Source organism: Notolepis coatsorum, assembly GCF_963971535.1.
Source record: "Notolepis coatsorum genome assembly, chromosome: 17".
Lineage (NCBI taxonomy): Eukaryota > Metazoa > Chordata > Actinopteri > Aulopiformes > Paralepididae > Notolepis > Notolepis coatsorum.
In genome coordinates, this window is record NC_140181.1 from 1,931,137 (window position 1) to 1,954,309 (window position 23,173).

Sequence of the window (23,173 nt, forward strand, 5' to 3'; positions counted from 1 at the left end):
TATCAGAATAAAAGCACACGTTGTTGAACTTGAATAATGAAATATGAAATATGATATTTGTTGTGAAGGATCAGATTAAACCGAATATGTATATTTATTTATATATATATATTTAATTGTATTTGTATATCGTTTGATATCCCCTGTATATTCCTTGTACTACCAGGATAAAGTCATGGACACTTACGCCGTCCTTGATGACGGGTCAGAGAAGACCCTTCTGCTCGCCTCCGCTGCGACTCAGCTGGGACTGCGGGGGAGCAAGAACGAAATGACGATTCGGACAATAAGAAGAGATTTAAAGACGATAAAGGGCGAGAATGTCTCCTTCACTATCGCAGCCAACGGGCAGCCAGAGCGACGGTACAAGATCACAAATGCTTTCACCAGCCAAGAAATAGGACTATCGCAGTACACCTACCCTGTCACCAAGTTGATGGATAAATATGTGCACCTGCGTCAATTACCTATCCCGCTCATAGACGGCGCTACCCCGACCCTGTTGATAGGCTCCGACCATGCAGAACTCATAGTCCCGATTGACCGGGTCCATACAGGCCCCCGAGGCTGTCCTGCAGCAGTCGAGACCCGCCTAGGATGGACATTGCAAGGCCCCCTCGCTAAATCTCTCAACCGAACAGCAGCCACTAGCTGCTTCCACTCCAGAACGACAGAAGAAGACACCACTCTCCTGCAGCATGTCGAGAGGCTATGGACCCTAGAGACAATGCCCTTTAAGAACGAAAAGAAAGACATTCGCTCTAAAGAAGACATTTACGCCATCAACCTACTCGAGCAGGGGACAAAGAGAGTCACAGTCGGCGGAGTGATGAGATACGCAACTCCACTCCTGAGGCGAGAGGGAATGCCCCCCTTTCACGCAAAGAAAGACGCCACGGAGCGGTATCTATTGAACACAGAGCGGCGCCTAGCCAAAGACCCCGCTCAACAGAGTGTGTACCGAGCTGAGATTGAGAAGCTAATCACAGCGGGACACGTAACAAAGATTGACATTAAAGAGGCCGATCAGACGACCGAATCATGGTACGTGCCGCATCACAAGGTCCATCACAATGGCAAGGATCGCATTGTGTTTAACTGCAGCTACCAGATCGGATCCCAAAATCTGAATAAAGAGCTCTTGCCCGGCCCCACACTCGGCCCCTCCCTACTAGGCGTGCTACTGCGCTTCCGCCAGGACAAGGTAGCTATAAGCGGGGATATCAAAGGGATGTTCTTGCAGGTGAGACTAGTAGAAGAGGACAAGCCTCTGCTACGGTTCCTATGGAGAGAGAAGATCGGAGATGAGAACCCATCCATCTACCAGTGGGAAGTACTCCCCTTCGGAACCACATGCAGCCCGTGCTGTGCTACCTTTGCACTACAGAAACACGTCACAGAGGACCCAGCAGTAGATGAAGAGGTCCAACACAGTGTGAAGAACAGTTTCTACGTGGACAACTGTCTACAAAGCGTCTCGACTCAAGAAGAAGCCGAGGCTCTCCTAATCAAGTTACGCGCCTCCCTAATCAAAGGAGGCTTTGATCTCAGGCAGTGGGCCAGCAGTGACCCGCACGTATTGCGCAGCCTCTCCTCCGCAGACAAGGCTGCCAGCAGCGAGACCTGGATGGCGACAATCCCAGGAGAAGCCCAAGAAATGACACTAGGATTAGTCTGGCGCTTCAAAACAGACTCGCTCCACTATAGACACAAACCCTTGGCTCCAGAGCAAGGAAGGTCGGCGGCGATACCGACCACCAGACGGAGTGTGTACAGAACACTCGCCAGACAATATGACCCGTTGGGATGTATTCTACCTTACACCACCAGGGCAAAGATGATTGTACGAGCACTATGGGACAAGGACCAGGGCTGGGACGACCCAATACCCGCACACCTTGCCTCAACATGGAGAGAGTGGGAGACGGAACTCCGCTCACTCCCAGGTGTCAATATACGCCGCAGCTACTTCCCATCCACAGTGAGGCCAGAGACATGCGAGATTGAGCTACACGTCTTCAGCGACGCCTCCGAAGTAGCCTACGGATCGGTTGCCTATTTGCGTGCCCAAGAGATGGGAGGAGAGATACACACTGCTTTCATACTGGCCCGCTCAAGAATAGCCCCACGTAAGCAACAATCTATCCCACGTCTAGAGCTCTGCGCAGCCCTCGCAGGAGCGCATCTAGCCACGTTAATCCAACGTGAACTCACCATTCCGGTGCATAGAACAATCTTGTGGTCAGATTCCACGACAGTACTCACATGGATTAAGTCTGATTCATGCAGATACAAAGTCTTCGTGGGAGTCAGAGTCATCGAGATTCAAGAATTAACAGAAGAAGCAAGCTGGAGGTATGTGGATACCAAACACAACCCAGCTGACGTCATCACCCGGGGAATGTCCCTGGATGACCTAACCCGTCGCAACATCTACAGTGACGGACCAGCATTCCTCCAGCTCCCGGAAGGAGATTGGCCTACGCCCACCCCGAGGAAAGCAAGTAACGAGGAGGCTGAGAACAAGAAGCCTATGTTCTGTGGACTGAGCACTGTCGCCTCCACAGACCCCAACATAGATGATTGCATTACCCTAGAGAGTGCGCAACAAAGAACATTCCTGCGGCACCACCCAGAGATTCAGTCCACCACTGACATGTCAGCAGCTGACTACGAAGAAGCAGAACTTCTTCTACTACAACGAGCCCAGAGAGACTCGTTCCCCGATGAGCTAGACTGCCTACAGGGAGGAAACCCCGTCCCATCAGACAGCAGACTGATTCACCTGGCACCAGAGAGTGACGCACATAATCTCATCAGAGTGGGTGGTCGCCTGCGGAGAGCCCCCGATCTACCAGATGACATTAAGCACCCGATCGTCTTGAACAGCCGACACAAGGTCACAGAGCTGATCATAAAGAAATACGACAAGGATGTACACCACGCAGGAGCAGAGAGAGTCTTCGCGGAGATCAGACGTCGTTATTGGATATTGCAAGGGAGAGAAGCAGTACGGCGCTTCCAGCGAACCTGTCTAGACTGCCGTAAGTGGCGCGCGCAGCCCAGCATACCACGGATGGCTGACCTACCCCCCTGTCGCCTCCGAATCGGCGACAAGCCATTCCACTCCACAGGCATGGACTGTTTTGGCCCGTTGTATATAAAGAGAGGAAGAGGCACCGAGAAGCGGTGGGGTATTGTATTCAAATGCATGACCACCAGGGCGATACATATCGAGCTCCTTCCGACCATGAGCACAGACTCATTCCTTATGGCCTTCCGGAGATTCATATCACGGAAAGGAAAACTGTCTACATTGTTGTCTGATCACGGGACCAACTTCAAAGGCGGAGAAAGAGAGCTGAGAGAGAGCTTCCAAGCTATGGGCCCAGAACTTAAGACCCACCTCGCTCCAGCCCAGATTGACTTCCAGTTTAATCCCCCGAACGCACCCCACTTCGGTGGAACCTGGGAACGAGAAGTACGTTCTATAAAGACAGCCCTGTATGCCGTACTCGGAGCCCAGACTGTGGCAGAGGAAGTCCTAATGACAGTCCTCACGGAGATCGAGGGAGTATTGAACTCAAAGCCCCTCGGTTACGTCTCCAGTGATGTAGCAGATGTCGACCCAGTCACCCCCAACACACTCCTAATGGAGCGGCTGGACCCCGCGCTACCCCAGACAATGTACAGGCCTGAAGAAGCGAACGGCCGAAGAATGTGGAGGTACAGCCAAGTACTAGCTGACAAGTTTTGGAGCAGCTTCCTACTTCACTACCTACCGTCTCTACAGACCCGCCAGAAGTGGGTAAAAGAGAGAGACAATTTGACAGAAGGAACAGTCGTCATGATTATTGATCAGTCACTACCCAGAGCTATGTGGCCGGCTGGCCGCGTAAGCAAAGTGATCACCGGTGCCGATGGCAAGGTCCGAGCAGCTGAAGTACTCGTCCAAGGGCGCACTTACACACGTCCCGTGGCGAGGCTCATAGAACTGCCCCGACTCCCAGATACTATCGATGATGACCATGACCCTATGACTTTGTGAGTTGACTGACCCTTACAGCGGACCTTGAGTGGAAGACAGTGCGGTTAATCTGTCTCTGCTTAGCTAATTAGGTGGGACTAATTAGGGGGCGGCTGTTGTGAAGGATCAGATTAAACCGAATATGTATATTTATTTATATATATATATTTAATTGTATTTGTATATCGTTTGATATCCCCTGTATATTCCTTGTACAATATGCATTGAATATCCCCGTTTCTACTAAACAGCCCATAATAGTTTCATTCTACCATTGGACGAGAACCTGGCGCCAGGTTGCCATACCCCTAGGTCCAAGTTCAATCGTGCCGCCTAACATGTCGAGGCAAGCCCCGGTTCCGCGCAGTAATATGCCGGGCGAAATACGAATGGTACTATTTGTTCATAGCGCATATATATATGGCGCTCGTAAAGTAGAACTTTCTTTTAGTCCAGTTCTTTACCCTCCAACAGAGTGACAGACGCAAAAGCCTCCCCACGACGCACGTGCGGTAAGGCCTACTTGGCCCAGAATAGGCATTGAGATATCGTGTAGATTAATAGTTGAATGGTCATAGTTTGGCACCATACCGTCGAGTTGGACGTATTCTATTAAGCTAATAATAGTCTATTTATGTATGGTGCATCGTTCGGTTAGAGTTCTACAGCTATCAGTACCCCCATCGTTCCTGACGTTATCTGGACGCTTAACCAGGCTGGTCAGACCCCTAGTGGTGATTGCATCCGAGGAGCTCCGGGCCAAGAGCGACTGGACCTGTATATTGGATTACTCTACCCTGACGACGGCGAGCCTTCCACGGCTCTTGGATTATGCTTTGTGTGCTTTGATTATTCCATGGATAAAGGCCAACACTGTCGAGTGTTGGAATTACCCCCCGGAGAGGACTCCAGGTGAGGCGGCGCTCTACACGTGAGGTCGCACCACGTCTCTCCGTTGTGGACCGGCAGATACCGTTCCACAGAGGGTCCAGCTGTATTCGTCTGCGGCCCGAGGTTCTGTGGGCACCGTGTCCAAGACTTTGGATTCTCCCAAGACACCGTCGGCCAGATGGGATACCGCCAGCGGCTTCTCTAACCCCCCCCTCCTACTGTCTTACAACCAGCGGGACCCCCCCCCCCCCTTAGTGTATCCAGCTATAATCATTTAAGTACCATCGCTATCGTTTCCTAAATATTCCAGGTTGTATACTTACTCCCTGCGCAACCAGAGATTGGACATTCAATGTTGATTTACCTACGAATACTCATTTGCCATAAAAGTGCATATTCAATATTTCAAATCATAAATGTAATTAAGTGAATGTTGTATACACCCTTTGCTGTATTAAATATTCGATTTGGTACATTTGTGTTGGTTCGTTTCATCAGGTGGGAAAGTGTTCATCATACTTATATCTTGTACTGGGTGGCCAGAAGTTAAAGTACATGAGGTAGTGGTATTAAATATCATATCTAACAATACAGTCAGGGAATTGTACCCCTCAGTTACAATATTGCATATTTATTACATTTACATTTAGTCATTTAGCTGAAACGCTTTTATCCAAAGCGACTTACAAGTTCTGTACGACAGGTCATCAGGAAGGAAGGGCACAACTCTATCAGCTGAGTAACAATGTTCATCAAGGTGTTGAGTGCTACAGTGTAGGTTAGTTTATTAGGACAAGTGCATGACAGTAAGGTTAGTTAGCGTTAGGTATTTCTTTTTTGTAATATTTTTAAAATTTCAGATAATGGTTGAAGAATTGCGTCTTTAGTCGACGGCGAAAGATTGGACGGGTTTCGGCTGTCCAAACTGGGGTGGGTAGTTCATTCCACCATTGTGGGGCAAGGACTGAGAATAGGCGGCTTCTCTTTGATGACCCTCCCGGAGCTCAGATAGGAGTAGGTCTGAGGCGGCCAGAAGATGCAGAGCGTAGGGGTCTTGAGGGTGTGTAGTTAGAGACCATTGACCGGAGGTAGGCGGGAGCGGTTCCCTTTGCCGCACGGTATGCTAGGTCGAGGGCCTTGAAGCGGATTCGTGCAGCAATGGGGAGCCAGTGCAGGTCCCTAAGAAGTGGGGTGACATGGGCCGACTTCGGTAGGTTTGAGATCAGGCGGGCCGCTGCGTTCTGAATGAGTTGAAGAGGCTTGGTGGCAGTGGCCGGGAGGCCAGCGAGCAGTGCGTTGCAGTAGTCGAGGCGGGAGATGACTGTTGATTGGACCAGGAGTTGGGTGGCTTCTTTTGTCAGGAAGGGGCGGATCCTTCTGACGTTGCTCAGGAGGAATCTGCAGGTTCTGGTTGTCGCTGCGATGTGAGCAGAGAAGTTCAACTGGTCGTCGAGGACAACACCAAGGTTCTTGGCAGTCGGGGACGCGGTCACAGCTGCATTCTCGACTGTGATGGAAAGGTCGGTCAGGGGGGAGGATTTGGCCGGCAGGTGGAGCAATTCTGTTTTGCTTAGGTTCAGTTTGAGGTGGTTGGTCGTCATCCAGGCGGAGATGTCGGACAGGCAGGCCGAGATCCGCTCAGAGACGTGGATATCTGAGGGAGGGAAGGAGAGGAAGAGTTGAGTATCGTCGGCGTAACAATGATGCCATGAGACGTGATAATGTTACCCAGTGATTTAGTGTAGAGGGAGAAGAGCAGGGGTCCTAGAACCGAGCCCTGGGGGACACCCGTCCACAGGGGGCGGTTGGCCGAAAGAGTCCCTCTCCATGACACTTGGTAGGAGCGGTCATTGAGGTATGATGACAGCCATGTCAGCGCAGAGCCAGCCACTCCCATTCCTGCGAGGGTCTGATGGTTGACTGTGTCGAAGGCTGCAGATAGATCTAGGAGAATCAGGACAGAGGAGAGGCCTTTCGCTTTTGTATTGTTTGTATTGTTTGTATTGTTTGTATTGTTTCCATGTGGCAAATAAAACTCTGAATCTGAATCTGAATCTGTCTATTGCTTTTTATTACAGGTTCAAAACTGTCAGGTATTAAACTGTGTGGGTATCAAACAAGAAAGACTGTCAGGCTTTAAAACTGTGTAGGACCCAGGCCTAGAACTGCACCCTGAGAGTAAGGTTTGCCCTGAGAGGGAGGTTTGCCCTGAGAGGGAGGTTTGCCCTGAGTGGGAGGTTTGCCCTGGGTGGGAGGTTTGCCCTGGGTGGGAGGTTTGCCCTGGGTGGGAGGTTTGCCCTGAGAGGGAGGTTTGCCCTGAGAGGGAGGTTTGCCCTGAGTGGGAGGTTTGCCCTGAGAGGGAGGTTTGCCCTGAGAGGGAGGTTTGCCCTGAGAGGGAGGTTTGTCCTGGGTGGGAGGTTTGTCCTGGGTGGGAGGTTTGCCCTGGGTGGGAGGTTTGCCCTGAGAGGGAGGTTTGCCCTGAGAGGGAGGTTTGCCCTGAGAGGGAGGTTTGTCCTGGGTGGGAGGTTTGCCCTGAGAGGGAGGTTTGCCCTGGGTGGGAGGTTTGTCCTGGGTGGGAGGTTTGCCCTGAGAGGGAGGTTTGCCCTGGGTGGGAGGTTTGCCCTGAGAGGGAGGGTTGCCCTCGGTGGGAGGTTTGTCCTGGGTGGGAGGTTTGCCCTGAGAGGGAGGGTTGCCCTCGGTGGGAGGTTTGCCCTCGGTGGGAGGTTTGCCCTGAGAGGGAGGTTTGCCCTGAGAGGGAGGGTTGCCCTCGGTGGGAGGTTTGTCCTGGGTGGGAGGTTTGCCCTGAGAGGGAGGGTTGCCCTCGGTGGGAGGTTTGCCCTGAGAGGGAGGGTTGCCCTCGGTGGGAGGTTTGCCCTGGGTGGGAGGGTTGCCCTGAGAGGGAGGTTTGTCCTGGGTGGGAGGTTTGTCCTGAGTGGGAGGTTTGTCCTGGGTGGGAGGTTTGCCCTGAGAGGGAGGTTTGCCCTGAGAGGGAGGTTTGCCCTGGGTGGGAGGTTTGCCCTGGGTGGGAGGTTTGCCCTGAGAGGGAGGTTTGCCCTGAGAGGGAGGTTTGCCCTGAGAGGGAGGTTTGCCCTGGGTGGGAGGTTTGCCCTGGGTGGGAGGTTTGTCCTGGGTGGGAGGTTTGTCCTGGGTGGGAGGTTTGCCCTGAGAGGGAGGTTTGCCCTGAGAGGGAGGTTTGCCCTGGGTGGGAGGTTTGCCCTGGGTGGGAGGTTTGTCCTGAGAGGGAGGTTTGCCCTGAGAGGGAGGTTTGCCCTGAGAGGGAGGTTTGCCCTGAGAGGGAGGTTTGCCCTGAGAGGGAGGTTTGCCCTGAGAGGGAGGGAGGTTTGCCCTGGGTGGGAGGTTTGCCCTGAGAGGGAGGTTTGCCCTGAGAGGGAGGTTTGCCCTGAGAGGGAGGTTTGTCCTGGGTGGGAGGTTTGCCCCGGGTGGGAGGTTTGCCCTGGGTGGGAGGTTTGCCCTGAGAGGGAGGTTTTCCCCGGGTGGGAGGTTCGAAGGGTCAAAGTGGGTATCAAACAGGAGGGACCACTGTCAGGTTTTAAACTGTGGGTACCAAACAGAGAAGGTAAAGACGACTTTAAACTGTTAAAACGGTAATCCAGAACAATTTTATTGCACTGTAAAAAAAAACTGTGCTTTTATATGTCTGCACTTTATGTGCACTATTTTACTCTGTCTATTCTATCTTACTCTTTTTATTATTGTCTATTTTTAAAACCGAATCAAACCATAAACAAGGCGGCCTGTTGGGATGTTAGATCCTAAACTGTGATTTTATACGTCTTTATAATGTTTTAAAAACTTTTTTTATGCCTGTCTTTTTTCCTCTTGTGAAGCACTTTGAGCTGCAGTTTCTGTACAAATAAGGTTTATTATCATTATTATTATTATTATTATTATTATTACTGCTACAGGTGGGCCGCCTGATCATTATTATTATTATTATCATTATTATCATTATTATTATTATTACTGCTACAGGTGGGCCGCCTGATCATTATTATTATTATCATTATTATCATTATTATTATTATTACTGCTACAGGTGGGCCGCCTGATCATTATTATTATTATTATCATTATTATCATCATTATTATTATTACTGCTACAGGTGGGCCGCCTGATCATTATTATTATTATTATCATTATTATCATCATTATTATTATTACTGCTACAGGTGGGCCGCCTGATCATTATTATTATTATTATCATTATTATCATCATTATTATTATTACTGCTACAGGTGGGCCGCCTGATCATTATTATTATCATTATTATTATTATTATTACTGCTACAGGTGGGCCGCCTGATCATTATTATTATCATTATTATCATCATTATTATTATTACTGCTACAGGTGGGCCGCCTGATCATTATTATTATCATTATTATTATTATTATCATTATTATCATTATTATTATTACTGCTACAGGTGGGCCGCCTGATCATTATTATTATCATTATTATTATTATTATCATTATTATCATTATTATTATTACTGCTACAGGTGGGCCGCCTGATCATCATTATTATTATTACTGCTACAGGTGGGCCGCCTGATCATCATTATTATTATTACTGCTACAGGTGGGCCGCCTGATCATCATTATTATTATTACTGCTACAGGTGGGCCGCCTGATCATCGGCCTCCACGGGGTCATGTCCACGCCGGCCCTGTCCTGCGTCATCAGGAAGTACAGAGCCATCGGCGGCGTGGTGCTCACGGCCAGCCACCACCCGGGCGGGGGGGAGGGAGACCTGGGCATCAAGTTCAACACGGCCAACGGAGGTACCGTAACCAGGGGGGAGGAGGAGGGAGGTACCGTGACCAGGGGGGAGGAGGGGGGAGGAGGGGGGAGGCGGGGGGGAGGGAGACCTGGGCATCAAGTTCAACACGGCCAACGGAGGTACCGTAACCAGGGGGGAGGAGGAGGGAGGTACCGTGACCAGGGGGGAGGAGGAGGGAGGAGGGGGGAGGCGGGGGGGAGGGAGACCTGGGCATCAAGTTCAACACGGCCAACGGAGGTACCGTAACCAGGGGGGGGGGGGGGGGAGGGAGGGGTAACCAGGGGGGAGGAGGAGGGAGGGAGGGGTAACCAGGGGGGAGGAGGAGGGAGGGAGGGGTAACCAGGGGGGAGGAGGAGGGAGGGAGGAGTAACCAGGGGGGAGGAGGAGGGAGGGAGGGGTAACCAGGGGGGAGGAGGAGGGAGGGAGGGGTAACCAGGGGGGAGGAGGAGGGAGGGAGGAGTAACCAGGGGGGAGGAGGAGGGAGGGAGGGGTAACCAGGGGGGAGGAGGAGGGAGGGAGGGGTAACCAGGGGGGAGGGGGGAGGGAGACCTGGGCATCAAGTTCAACACGGCCAACGGAGGTACCGTAACCAGGGGGGGGGGAGGGAGGGAGGGGTAACCAGGGGGGAGGAGGAGGGAGGGAGGGGTAACCAGGGGGGAGGAGGAGGGAGGGAGGGAGACCTGGGCATCAAGTTCAACACGGCCAACGGAGGTACCGTAACCAGGGGGGGGGGGGGGGGGGGGAGGTACCGTAACCAGGGGGGGGGGGGGGGAGGTACCGTAACCAGGGGGGGGGGGGGGGAGGGAGGTACCGTAACCAGGGGGGGGGGGGGGGGGGGAGGTACCGTAACCAGGGGGGGGGGGGGGGGGGGAGGTACCGTAACCAGGGGGGGGGGGGGGGAGGGAGGTACCGTAACCAGGGGGGAGGAGGAGGGAGGTACCGTAACCGGGGGGGGGGGGGAGGGAGGCAGCTGTAACCAGGGGGGAGGAGGAGGGAGGCAGCTGTAACCAGGGGGGAGGAGGAGGGAGGCAGCTGTAACCAGGGGGGAGGAGGAGGGAGGTACTGTAACCAGGGGGGAGGAGGAGGGAGGCAGCTGTAACCAGGGGGGAGGAGGAGGGAGGCAGCTGTAACCAGGGGGGAGGAGGAGGGAGGTACTGTAACCAGGGGGGAGGAGGAGGGAGGCAGCTGTAACCAGGGGGGAGGAGGAGGGAGGTACCGTAACCAGGGGGGAGGAGGAGGGAGGCAGCTGTAACCAGGGGGGAGGAGGAGGGAGGCAGGGGGGAGGAGGAGGGAGGCAGGGGGGAGGAGGAGGGAGGCAGCTGTAACCAGGGGGGAGGAGGAGGGAGGCAGCTGTAACCAGGGGGGAGGAGGAGGGAGGCAGGGGGGAGGAGGAGGGAGGCAGGGGGGAGGAGGAGGGAGGTACTGTAACCAGGGGGGAGGAGGAGGGAGGCAGCTGTAACCAGGGGGGAGGAGGAGGGAGGTACTGTAACCAGGGGGGAGGAGGAGGGAGGCAGCTGTAACCAGGGGGGAGGAGGAGGGAGGTACTGTAACCAGGGGGGAGGAGGAGGGAGGCAGCTGTAACCAGGGGGGAGGAGGAGGGAGGCAGCTGTAACCAGGGGGGAGGAGGAGGGAGGCAGCTGTAACCAGGGGGGAGGAGGAGGGAGGCAGGGGGAGGAGGAGGGAGGCAGCCAAGAGCAAAATCCTGGTGTTATGAGAGAAGACAGACAAGACATATTTCACAGCTTATAGAGGCCTGTGTGGAGCCTTATCCCTGTTATTACCAAGTTTCAGCCAAGTAGGACAAGGCATGTGAGAGTTATGGACACACACACACACACTTGTTATTGCTGATTGGCTCGAACAAGGTATGTTTTTGTATACAGAAAACAGGTCTATACTTCGATGCCCCATGTCCAGGCCATGTTTTCTCCCAGTAAACCGTGTAATGTAACGCTGTGGTTTAACTTCAACTGTGATGCCCCATCCAGGACGCCTGAATGCCTTCTACAACATAACTGCATTTCCGCGTCTCTGATTGGCCAGGTCATTTCTGGTCATGTGACGCGTACGCCCGTCGTGGGACCGCAAGTTTCTACAATGGTTAAGCTTAGGCGCTCTTTCGAAGTAGGTTAAGGTTAGAGTTTGTCTTAGAGCATGGCGATAGAACGCCAGGTAGTTTGCAGGCTGTTAGACCCGGAAATAGGCGCAGAACTGGCTGTCCCACGATTGGCGCACATGTCACATGACCTGGCCAATCAGAGCGCAAAACTCGAACGCGGAAATGCAGTTCCGTCGTCGAAGGCATACACGCATCCAGGCCATGTTTTCTCCCAGTAAACCGTGTACTAATGTAACGCTGTGGTTTATCTTCAGGACCGGCCCCGGAGGCCGTCACGAACAAGATCTTCCAGATCAGCAGAACCCTCCAGGAGTTCTCCATCTGCCCCGGCCTGCGCCTGGACCTGGCCACCTTGGGCAAACAGACGTTTGACTTGGAGAACAAGTTCAAACCCTTCACTGGTGAACGGCGGCACAACAAGCACAATCATCCCTCATGACTTGACTTGACTTGCAGAAGACGACGAGTCGACTCGTAACAGATGAATTACACGACACCGGTTAGGTCGAAGGGTCCGAGCCAGAACAGGGATTGGGCTCAAGCTGGCTCGATATCTATGGAAATGCTTTGTCAGCCAATGGATATATACTTTCCCCGCCCCCCCCCCTAAAATTAACATCTGTAATACTGTCGATGCAATGACCTCTAGAGAAAAGAGCCCCGCTTACTTAGTATTGCACTTTGTTTACATTTTTATTTGTGGTCTGATGTGTGGCTCGGGGTGGCTATCACTGGACACGCCTCAGGCTCTGCCAGGAGACGTCTGGAGAAATGCACAGTATGATAAGTTACTATATAGCTATATTTATTATATTATCTATATAACTATCTATATAGTATAGGGCGGTCAGGTGGCGTAACGGAGATTGCGTTCGTCACCAAACCCCGGAGCGGCTATTTTCGCCTGTTCGAATCCAGCTCACAGCTCCGGGGTTGTCACCAGCTTGGCTGGCCGTCTGCACTGATACAATTGGCTGTATTAGAGGGTGGGAGAAGCTGGCAGGGTGGGTCCGGGTCGTTGTAAACAGCGACTCCTACAGTTCGGTCGGGGCTCCTGCTAAGCGCGGATGGGACCTGAGTGGGATAGTGTGATCCTTCCACACGCTACGCCCTCTCAATGAGAATCCGCGCTGCCAGGTGAAAAGAAGCGGTTGATTGGCTGGACGTGTGTCGGAGGAAGCACGTGGTAGCCTCCACTCTCCCAGACCGACTGTGGGGGGTAAGTGTGCAGCGACCAGGAAGGGGATTGGGAATTGGCATAACGACTAACATTGGGATGGAGAAAATCAGAGGAAAATGGAGGGGGAAAAAGATCAATTTAAAAAAAATAAAAACTATCTATATAGTAACTTTGAATTTCTCCAGACCTCTCTTGGCAGAGCAGGATGTGTGGCCAGTAATAGCAACCCCCCCCCACCCCCCTACCCCCACTTAACTTAACAGACCAAAACAAAAAGTTTGAAACAACCTGCAGTACTAAGCTTAAAGGTCGCTGTTTGATGGCATTACATATTTTACCTTTAAGAGATTAATAATTCAAACATACTGACTGAGACAAACCTGACGTGCGGCCAGTTTAATTCATTCATTCATTAAGTAATTAGCCAGTATGTGTTGCCTGCTGCTGTAGTAACGGAGGTCCGTGAGTAATACCCACAGTCACGATGGACGTGTGTGTTGTGAAGTGACTGTGGCAGTAAGCGGTAGACACATTTACATTTTACATTTAGTCATTTAGCTGAACGCTTTTATCCAAAGCGACTTACAAGTTCTGTACGACAAGTCATCCGGAAGGGCACAACTCTATCAGCTGAGACACAATGTTCATCAAAGTGTTGAGTGCTACAGTGTAGGTTAGTTTATTAGGACAAGTGCACGACAGTAAGGTTAGCTAGGGTTAGGTTTATTTATTAAATAAATCCCCGGGAAGCCAGGGTTCGAAACTCCCTCGGGTCGGGGCATCGACATTTAACACAACGCAGAAGGAGTAATATACGATCGGTCACAGTAGCCTGGACATCCTTTTGACATTCTCAGGCCTCAAGCATAGACAGGTTAGAATGAGTCTAGAGTCAACATCGGTTATAATTAGGGATATCCGATATTATCGGCCTACCGATATTATCGGCCGATATTGGCATTAAAATGTAATATAGGAAATTATCGGTATCGTTTTTTACATTTAGTTAACCTTTATTTAACCAGGCAAGCAAGTAAGAACAAATTCTGATTTTATTTAATGTCAAAAGTATGCATAATGTTGTGTTAATTCCACAACAAGAGATATGTAATGTTAATTACCTGAAATGATTCCGTTTTTTGGGGGGGGGGACCCTGCATATATCGGTATCGGTTGATATCGGTATCGGAAATTAAGAGTTGGACAATATCGGTATATATCGGATATCGGTAAAAAAGCCAATATGGGGCATCCCTGGTTATAATGTGGCCTAAACGCTGCTCTTCTCTCCGTCTGGTTCTCCCCCAGTGGAGATGGTGGACTCTGGTTATAATGTGGCCTAAACGCTGCTCTTCTCTCCGTCTGGTTCTCCCCAGTGGAGATGGTGGACTCTGGTTATAATGTGGCCTAAACGCTGCTCCTCTTCTCTCCGTCTGGTTCACCCCAGTGGAGATGGTGGACTCTGGTTATAATGTGGCCTAAACGCTGCTCCTCTTCTCTCCGTCTGGTTGTCCCCCAGTGGAGATGGTGGACTCTGGTTATAATGTGGCCTAAACGCTGCTCTTCTCTCCGTCTGGTTGTCCCCCAGTGGAGATGGTGGACTCTGGTTATAATGTGGCCTAAACGCTGCTCTTCTCTCCGTCTGGTTCTCCCCCAGTGGAGATGGTGGACTCTGGTTATAATGTGGCCTAAACGCTGCTCTTCTCTCCGTCTGGTTCTCCCCAGTGGAGATGGTGGACTCTGGTTATAATGTGGCCTAAACGCTGCTCCTCTTCTCTCCGTCTGGTTCTCCCCCAGTGGAGATGGTGGACTCTGGTTATAATGTGGCCTAAACGCTGCTCCTCTTCTCTCCGTCTGGTTCTCCCCAGTGGAGATGGTGGACTCTGGTTATAATGTGGCCTAAACGCTGCTCTTCTCTCCGTCTGGTTCTCCCCAGTGGAGATGGTGGACTCTGGTTATAATGTGGCCTAAACGCTGCTCTTCTCTCCGTCTGGTTCTCCCCAGTGGAGATGGTGGACTCTGGTTATAATGTGGCCTAAACGCTGCTCTTCTCTCCGTCTGGTTCTCCCCCAGTGGAGATGGTGGACTCTGGTTATAATGTGGCCTAAACGCTGCTCTTCTCTCCGTCTGGTTCTCCCCAGTGGAGATGGTGGACTCTGGTTATAATGTGGCCTAAACGCTGCTCCTCTTCTCTCCGTCTGGTTCTCCCCAGTGGAGATGGTGGACTCTGGTTATAATGTGGCCTAAACGCTGCTCTTCTCTCCGTCTGGTTCTCCCCTAGTGGAGATGGTGGACTCTGGTTATAATGTGGCCTAAACGCTGCTCTTCTCCCCGTCTGGTTCTCCCCCAGTGGAGATGGTGGACTCTGGTTATAATGTGGCCTAAACGCTGCTCTTCTCTCCGTCTGGTTCTCCCCCAGTGGAGATGGTGGACTCTGGTTATAATGTGGCCTAAACGCTGCTCTTCTCTCCGTCTGGTTCTCCCCCAGTGGAGATGGTGGACTCTGGTTATAATGTGGCCTAAACGCTGCTCTTCTCTCCGTCTGGTTCTCCCCCAGTGGAGATGGTGGACTCTGGTTATAATGTGGCCTAAACGCTGCTCTTCTCTCCGTCTGGTTCTCCCCAGTGGAGATGGTGGACTCTGGTTATAATGTGGCCTAAACGCTGCTCTTCTCTCCGTCTGGTTCTCCCCCAGTGGAGATGGTGGACTCTGGTTATAATGTGGCCTAAACGCTGCTCTTCTCTCCGTCTGGTTGTCCCCAGTGGAGATGGTGGACTCTGGTTATAATGTGGCCTAAACGCTGCTCTTCTCTCCGTCTGGTTCTCCCCAGTGGAGATGGTGGACTCTGGTTATAATGTGGCCTAAACGCTGCTCTTCTCTCCGTCTGGTTCTCCCCAGTGGAGATGGTGGACTCTGGTTATAATGTGGCCTAAACGCTGCTCTTCTCTCCGTCTGGTTCTCCCCCAGTGGAGACGGTGGACTCTGGTTATAATGTGGCCTAAACGCTGCTCCTCTTCTCTCCGTCTGGTTCTCCCCCAGTGGAGATGGTGGACTCTGGTTATAATGTGGCCTAAACGCTGCTCCTCTTCTCTCAGTCTGGTTCTCCCCCAGTGGAGATGGTGGACTCTGGTTATAATGTGGCCTAAACGCTGCTCTTCTCTCCGTCTGGTTCTCCCCAGTGGAGATGGTGGACTCTGGTTATAATGTGGCCTAAACGCTGCTCTTCTCTCCGTCTGGTTCTCCCGAGTGGAGATGGTGGACTCTGGTTATAATGTGGCCTAAACGCTGCTCTTCTCTCCGTCTGGTTCTCCCCCAGTGGAGATGGTGGACTCTGGTTATAATGTGGCCTAAAGGCTGCTCTTCTCTCCGTCTGGTTCTCCCCCAGTGGAGATGGTGGACTCTGGTTATAATGTGGCCTAAACGCTGCTCTTCTCTCCGTCTGGTTCTCCCCAGTGGATATGGTGGACTCTGGTTATAATGTGGCCTAAACGCTGCTCTTCTCTCCGTCTGGTTCTCCCCAGTGGAGATGGTGGACTCTGGTTATAATGTGGCCTAAACGCTGCTCTTCTCTCCGTCTGGTTCTCCCGAGTGGAGATGGTGGACTCTGGTTATAATGTGGCCTAAACGCTCCTCTTCTCTCCGTCTGGTTCTCCCCAGTGGAGATGGTGGACTCTGGTTATAATGTGGCCTAAACGCTGCTCTTCTCTCCGTCTGGTTCTCCCCAGTGGAGATGGTGGACTCTGGTTATAATGTGGCCTAAACGCTGCTCTTCTCCCCGTCTGGTTCTCCCCCAGTGGAGATGGTGGACTCTGGTTATAATGTGGCCTAAACGCTGCTCTTCTCTCCGTCTGGTTCTCCCCAGTGGAGATGGTGGACTCTGGTTATAATGTGGCCTAAACGCTGCTCTTCTCTCCGTCTGGTTCTCCCCCAGTGGAGATGGTGGATTCTGGTTATAATGTGGCCTAAACGCTGCTCCTCTTCTCTCCGTCTGGTTCTCCCCCAGTGGAGATGGTGGACTCTGGTTATAATGTGGCCTAAACGCTGCTCTTCTCCCCGTCTGGTTCTCCCCCAGTGGAGATGGTGGACTCTGGTTATAATGTGGCCTAAACGCTGCTCTTCTCTCCGTCTGGTTCTCCCCCAGTGGAGATGGTGGACTCTGGTTATAATGTGGCCTAAACGCTGCTCTTCTCTCCGTCTGGTTCTCCCCAGTGGAGATGGTGGACTCTGGTTATAATGTGGCCTAAACGCTGCTCCTCTCTCCGTCTGGTTCTCCCCCAGTGGAGACGGTGGACTCTGGTTATAATGTGGCCTAAACGCTGCTCTTCTCTCCGTCTGGTTCTCCCCCAGTGGAGATGGTGGACTCTGGTTATAATGTGGCCTAAACGCTGCTCTTCTCTCCGTCTGGTTCTCCCCCAGTGGAGATGGTGGACTCTGGTTATAATGTGGCCTAAACGCTGCTCTTCTCTCCGTCTGGTTCTCCCCCAGTGGAGATGGTGGACTCTGGTTATAATGTGGCCTAAACGCTGCTCTTCTCTCCGTCTGGTTCTCCCCAGTGGAGATGGTGGACTCTGGTTATAATGTGGCCTAAACGCTGTTCCTCTTGTCTCCGTCTGGTTCTCCCTAGTGGAGATAGTGGACTCTGGTTATAATGTGGCCTAAACGCTGCTCCTCTTCTCTCCGTCTGGTTGTCCCCCAGTGGAGATGGTGGACTCTGGTTATAATGTGGCCTAAACGCTGCTCTTCTCTCCGTCTGGTTGTCCCCCAGTGGAGATGGTGGACTCTGGTTATAATGTGGCCTAAACGCTGCTCTTCTCTCCGTCTGGTTCTCCCCCAGTGGAGATGGTGGACTCTGGTTATAATGTGGCCTAAACGCTGCTCTTCTCTCCGTCTGGTTCTCCCCAGTGGAGATGGTGGACTCTGGTTATAATGTGGCCTAAACGCTGCTCCTCTTCTCTCCGTCTGGTTCTCCCCCAGTGGAGATGGTGGACTCTGGTTATAATGTGGCCTAAACGCTGCTCCTCTTCTCTCCGTCTGGTTCTCCCCAGTGGAGATGGTGGACTCTGGTTATAATGTGGCCTAAACGCTGCTCTTCTCTCCGTCTGGTTCTCCCCAGTGGAGATGGTGGACTCTGGTTATAATGTGGCCTAAACGCTGCTCTTCTCTCCGTCTGGTTCTCCCCAGTGGAGATGGTGGACTCTGGTTATAATGTGGCCTAAACGCTGCTCTTCTCTCCGTCTGGTTCTCCCCCAGTGGAGATGGTGGACTCTGGTTATAATGTGGCCTAAACGCTGCTCTTCTCTCCGTCTGGTTCTCCCCAGTGGAGATGGTGGACTCTGGTTATAATGTGGCCTAAACGCTGCTCCTCTTCTCTCCGTCTGGTTCTCCCCAGTGGAGATGGTGGACTCTGGTTATAATGTGGCCTAAACGCTGCTCTTCTCTCCGTCTGGTTCTCCCCCAGTGGAGATGGTGGACTCTGGTTATAATGTGGCCTAAACGCTGCTCTTCTCCCCGTCTGGTTCTCCCCCAGTGGAGATGGTGGACTCTGGTTATAATGTGGCCTAAACGCTGCTCTTCTCTCCGTCTGGTTCTCCCCCAGTGGAGATGGTGGACTCTGGTTATAATGTGGCCTAAACGCTGCTCTTCTCTCCGTCTGGTTCTCCCCCAGTGGAGATGGTGGACTCTGGTTATAATGTGGCCTAAACGCTGCTCTTCTCTCCGTCTGGTTCTCCCCCAGTGGAGATGGTGGACTCTGGTTATAATGTGGCCTAAACGCTGCTCTTCTCTCCGTCTGGTTCTCCCCAGTGGAGATGGTGGACTCTGGTTATAATGTGGCCTAAACGCTGCTCTTCTCTCCGTCTGGTTCTCCCCCAGTGGAGATGGTGGACTCTGGTTATAATGTGGCCTAAACGCTGCTCTTCTCTCCGTCTGGTTGTCCCCAGTGGAGATGGTGGACTCTGGTTATAATGTGGCCTAAACGCTGCTCTTCTCTCCGTCTGGTTCTCCCCAGTGGAGATGGTGGACTCTGGTTATAATGTGGCCTAAACGCTGCTCTTCTCTCCGTCTGGTTCTCCCCAGTGGAGATGGTGGACTCTGGTTATAATGTGGCCTAAACGCTGCTCTTCTCTCCGTCTGGTTCTCCCCCAGTGGAGACGGTGGACTCTGGTTATAATGTGGCCTAAACGCTGCTCCTCTTCTCTCCGTCTGGTTCTCCCCCAGTGGATATGGTGGACTCTGGTTATAATGTGGCCTAAACGCTGCTCCTCTTCTCTCAGTCTGGTTCTCCCCCAGTGGAGATGGTGGACTCTGGTTATAATGTGGCCTAAACGCTGCTCTTCTCTCCGTCTGGTTCTCCCCAGTGGAGATGGTGGACTCTGGTTATAATGTGGCCTAAACGCTGCTCTTCTCTCCGTCTGGTTCTCCCGAGTGGAGATGGTGGACTCTGGTTATAATGTGGCCTAAACGCTGCTCTTCTCTCCGTCTGGTTCTCCCCCAGTGGAGATGGTGGACTCTGGTTATAATGTGGCCTAAAGGCTGCTCTTCTCTCCGTCTGGTTCTCCCCCAGTGGAGATGGTGGACTCTGGTTATAATGTGGCCTAAACGCTGCACTTCTCTCCGTCTGGTTCTCCCCAGTGGATATGGTGGACTCTGGTTATAATGTGGCCTAAACGCTGCTCTTCTCTCCGTCTGGTTCTCCCCAGTGGAGATGGTGGACTCTGGTTATAATGTGGCCTAAACGCTGCTCTTCTCTCCGTCTGGTTCTCCCGAGTGGAGATGGTGGACTCTGGTTATAATGTGGCCTAAACGCTCCTCTTCTCTCCGTCTGGTTCTCCCCAGTGGAGATGGTGGACTCTGGTTATAATGTGGCCTAAACGCTGCTCTTCTCTCCGTCTGGTTCTCCCCAGTGGAGATGGTGGACTCTGGTTATAATGTGGCCTAAACGCTGCTCTTCTCCCCGTCTGGTTCTCCCCAGTGGAGATGGTGGACTCTGGTTATAATGTGGCCTAAACGCTCCTCTTCTCTCCGTCTGGTTGTCCCCAGTGGAGATGGTGGACTCTGGTTATAATGTGGCCTAAACGCTGCTCTTCTCTCCGTCTGGTTCTCCCCAGTGGATATGGTGGACTCTGGTTATAATGTGGCCTAAACGCTGCTCTTCTCTCCGTCTGGTTCTCCCCAGTGGAGATGGTGGACTCTGGTTATAATGTGGCCTAAACGCTGCTCTTCTCTCCGTCTGGTTCTCCCCCAGTGGAGATGGTGGATTCTGGTTATAATGTGGCCTAAACGCTGCTCCTCTTCTCTCCGTCTGGTTCTCCCCCAGTGGAGATGGTGGACTCTGGTTATAATGTGGCCTAAACGCTGCTCTTCTCCCCGTCTGGTTCTCCCCCAGTGGAGATGGTGGACTCTGGTTATAATGTGGCCTAAACGCTGCTCTTCTCTCCGTCTGGTTCTCCCCCAGTGGAGATGGTGGACTCTGGTTATAATGTGGCCTAAACGCTGCTCTTCTCTCCGTCTGGTTCTCCCCAGTGGAGATGGTGGACTCTGGTTATAATGTGGCCTAAACGCTGCTCCTCTCTCCGTCTGGTTCTCCCCCAGTGGAGACGGTGGACTCTGGTTATAATGTGGCCTAAACGCTGCTCTTCTCTCCGTCTGGTTCTCCCCCAGTGGAGATGGTGGACTCTGGTTATAATGTGGCCTAAACGCTGCTCTTCTCTCCGTCTGGTTCTCCCCCAGTGGAGATGGTGGACTCTGGTTATAATGTGGCCTAAACGCTGCTCTTCTCTCCGTCTGGTTCTCCCCCAGTGGAGATGGTGGACTCTGGTTATAATGTGGCCTAAACGCTGCTCTTCTCTCCGTCTGGTTCTCCCCAGTGGAGATGGTGGACTCTGGTTATAATGTGGCCTAAACGCTGTTCCTCTTGTCTCCGTCTGGTTCTCCCCTAGTGGAGATAGTGGACTCTGGTTATAATGTGGCCTAAACGCTGCTCCTCTTCTCTCCGTCTGGTTCTCCCCCAGTGGAGACGGTGGACTCTGGTTATAATGTGGCCTAAACGCTGCTCTTCTCTCCGTCTGGTTCTCCCCCAGTGGAGATGGTGGACTCTGGTTATAATGTGGCCTAAACGCTGCTCTTCTCTCCGTCTGGTTCTCCCCCAGTGGAGATGGTGGACTCTGGTTATAATGTGGCCTAAACGCTGCTCTTCTCTCCGTCTGGTTCTCCCCCAGTGGAGATGGTGGACTCTGGTTATAATGTGGCCTAAACGCTGCTCTTCTCTCCGTCTGGTTCTCCCCAGTGGAGATGGTGGACTCTGGTTATAATGTGGCCTAAACGCTGCTCTTCTCTCCGTCTGGTTCTCCCCCAGTGGAGATGGTGGACTCTGGTTATAATGTGGCCTAAACGCTGCTCCTCTTCTCTCCGTCTGGTTCTCCCCAGTGGAGATGGTGGACTCTGGTTATAATGTGGCCTAAACGCTGCTCTTCTCTCCGTCTGGTTCTCCCCAGTGGAGATGGTGGACTCTGGTTATAATGTGGCCTAAACGCTGCTCTTCTCTCCGTCTGGTTCTCCCCAGTGGAGATGGTGGACTCTGGTTATAATGTGGCCTAAACGCTGCTCTTCTCTCCGTCTGGTTCTCCCCAGTGGAGATGGTGGACTCTGGTTATAATGTGGCCTAAACGCTGTCCTCTTCTCTCCGTCTGGTTCTCCCCCAGTGGAGATGGTGGACTCTGGTTATAATGTGGCCTAAACGCTGCTCCTCTTCTCTCCGTCTGGTTCTCCCCAGTGGAGATGGTGGACTCTGGTTATAATGTGGCCTAAACGCTGCTCTTCTCTCCGTCTGGTTCTCCCCAGTGGAGATGGTGGACTCTGGTTATAATGTGGCCTAAACGCTGCTCTTCTCTCCGTCTGGTTCTCCCCAGTGGAGATGGTGGACTCTGGTTATAATGTGGCCTAAACGCTGCTCTTCTCTCCGTCTGGTTCTCCCCCAGTGGAGATGGTGGACTCTGGTTATAATGTGGCCTAAACGCTGCTCTTCTCTCCGTCTGGTTCTCCCCAGTGGAGATGGTGGACTCTGGTTATAATGTGGCCTAAACGCTGCTCTTCTCTCCGTCTGGTTCTCCCCCAGTGGAGATGGTGGACTCTGGTTATAATGTGGCCTAAACGCTGCCCTTCTCTCCGTCTGGTTCTCCCCCAGTGGAGATGGTGGACTCTGGTTATAATGTGGCCTAAACGCTGCTCTTCTCTCCGTCTGGTTCTCCCCCAGTGGAGATGGTGGACTCTGGTTATAATGTGGCCTAAACGCTGCTCTTCTCTCCGTCTGGTTCTCCCCCAGTGGAGATGGTGGACTCTGGTTATAATGTGGCCTAAACGCTGCTCTTCTCTCCGTCTGGTTCTCCCCCAGTGGAGATGGTGGACTCTGGTTATAATGTGGCCTAAACGCTGCTCTTCTCTCCGTCTGGTTCTCCCCCAGTGGAGATGGTGGACTCTGGTTATAATGTGGCCTAAACGCTGCTCTTCTCTCCGTCTGGTTCTCCCCCAGTGGAGATGGTGGACTCTGGTTATAATGTGGCCTAAACGCTGCTCTTCTCTCCGTCTGGTTCTCCCCCAGTGGAGATGGTGGACTCTGGTTATAATGTGGCCTAAACGCTGCTCTTCTCTCCGTCTGGTTCTCCCCCAGTGGAGATGGTGGACTCTGGTTATAATGTGGCCTAAACGCTGCTCTTCTCTCCGTCTGGTTCTCCCCAGTGGAGATGGTGGACTCTGGTTATAATGTGGCCTAAACGCTGCTCTTCTCTCCGTCTGGTTCTCCCCCAGTGGAGATGGTGGACTCTGGTTATAATGTGGCCTAAACGCTGTCCTCTTCTCTCCGTCTGGTTCTCCCCAGTGGAGATGGTGGACTCTGGTTATAATGTGGCCTAAACGCTGCTCTTCTCTCCGTCTGGTTCTCCCCAGTGGAGATGGTGGACTCTGGTTATAATGTGGCCTAAACGCTGCTCTTCTCTCCGTCTGGTTCTCCCCAGTGGAGATGGTGGACTCTGGTTATAATGTGGCCTAAACGCTGCTCTTCTCTCCGTCTGGTTCTCGCCCCAGTGGAGATGGTGGACTCTGGTTATAATGTGGCCTAAACGCTGTTCCTCTTCTCTCCGTCTGGTTCTCCCCAG

The 23,173-nt window shown here is 52.3% G+C and overlaps 1 protein-coding gene across 1 annotated transcript in view; it reads left to right on the top strand.

The window, feature by feature from the left end:
• The window catches only part of LOC311243432 (phosphoglucomutase-1-like), a gene marked incomplete at both ends in the record, with an annotated part of 107,919 nt that overhangs the window by 16,098 nt on the left and 68,648 nt on the right, over positions 1 to 23,173 (top strand). Inside the window, 2 exons of the mRNA XM_084332663.1 lie at positions 9,565 to 9,727; positions 12,100 to 12,246. Of these exons, the coding sequence (XP_084188789.1) occupies positions 9,565 to 9,727; positions 12,100 to 12,246 (310 nt within the window). The remainder of the gene's footprint in view (positions 1 to 9,564; positions 9,728 to 12,099; positions 12,247 to 23,173) is intronic.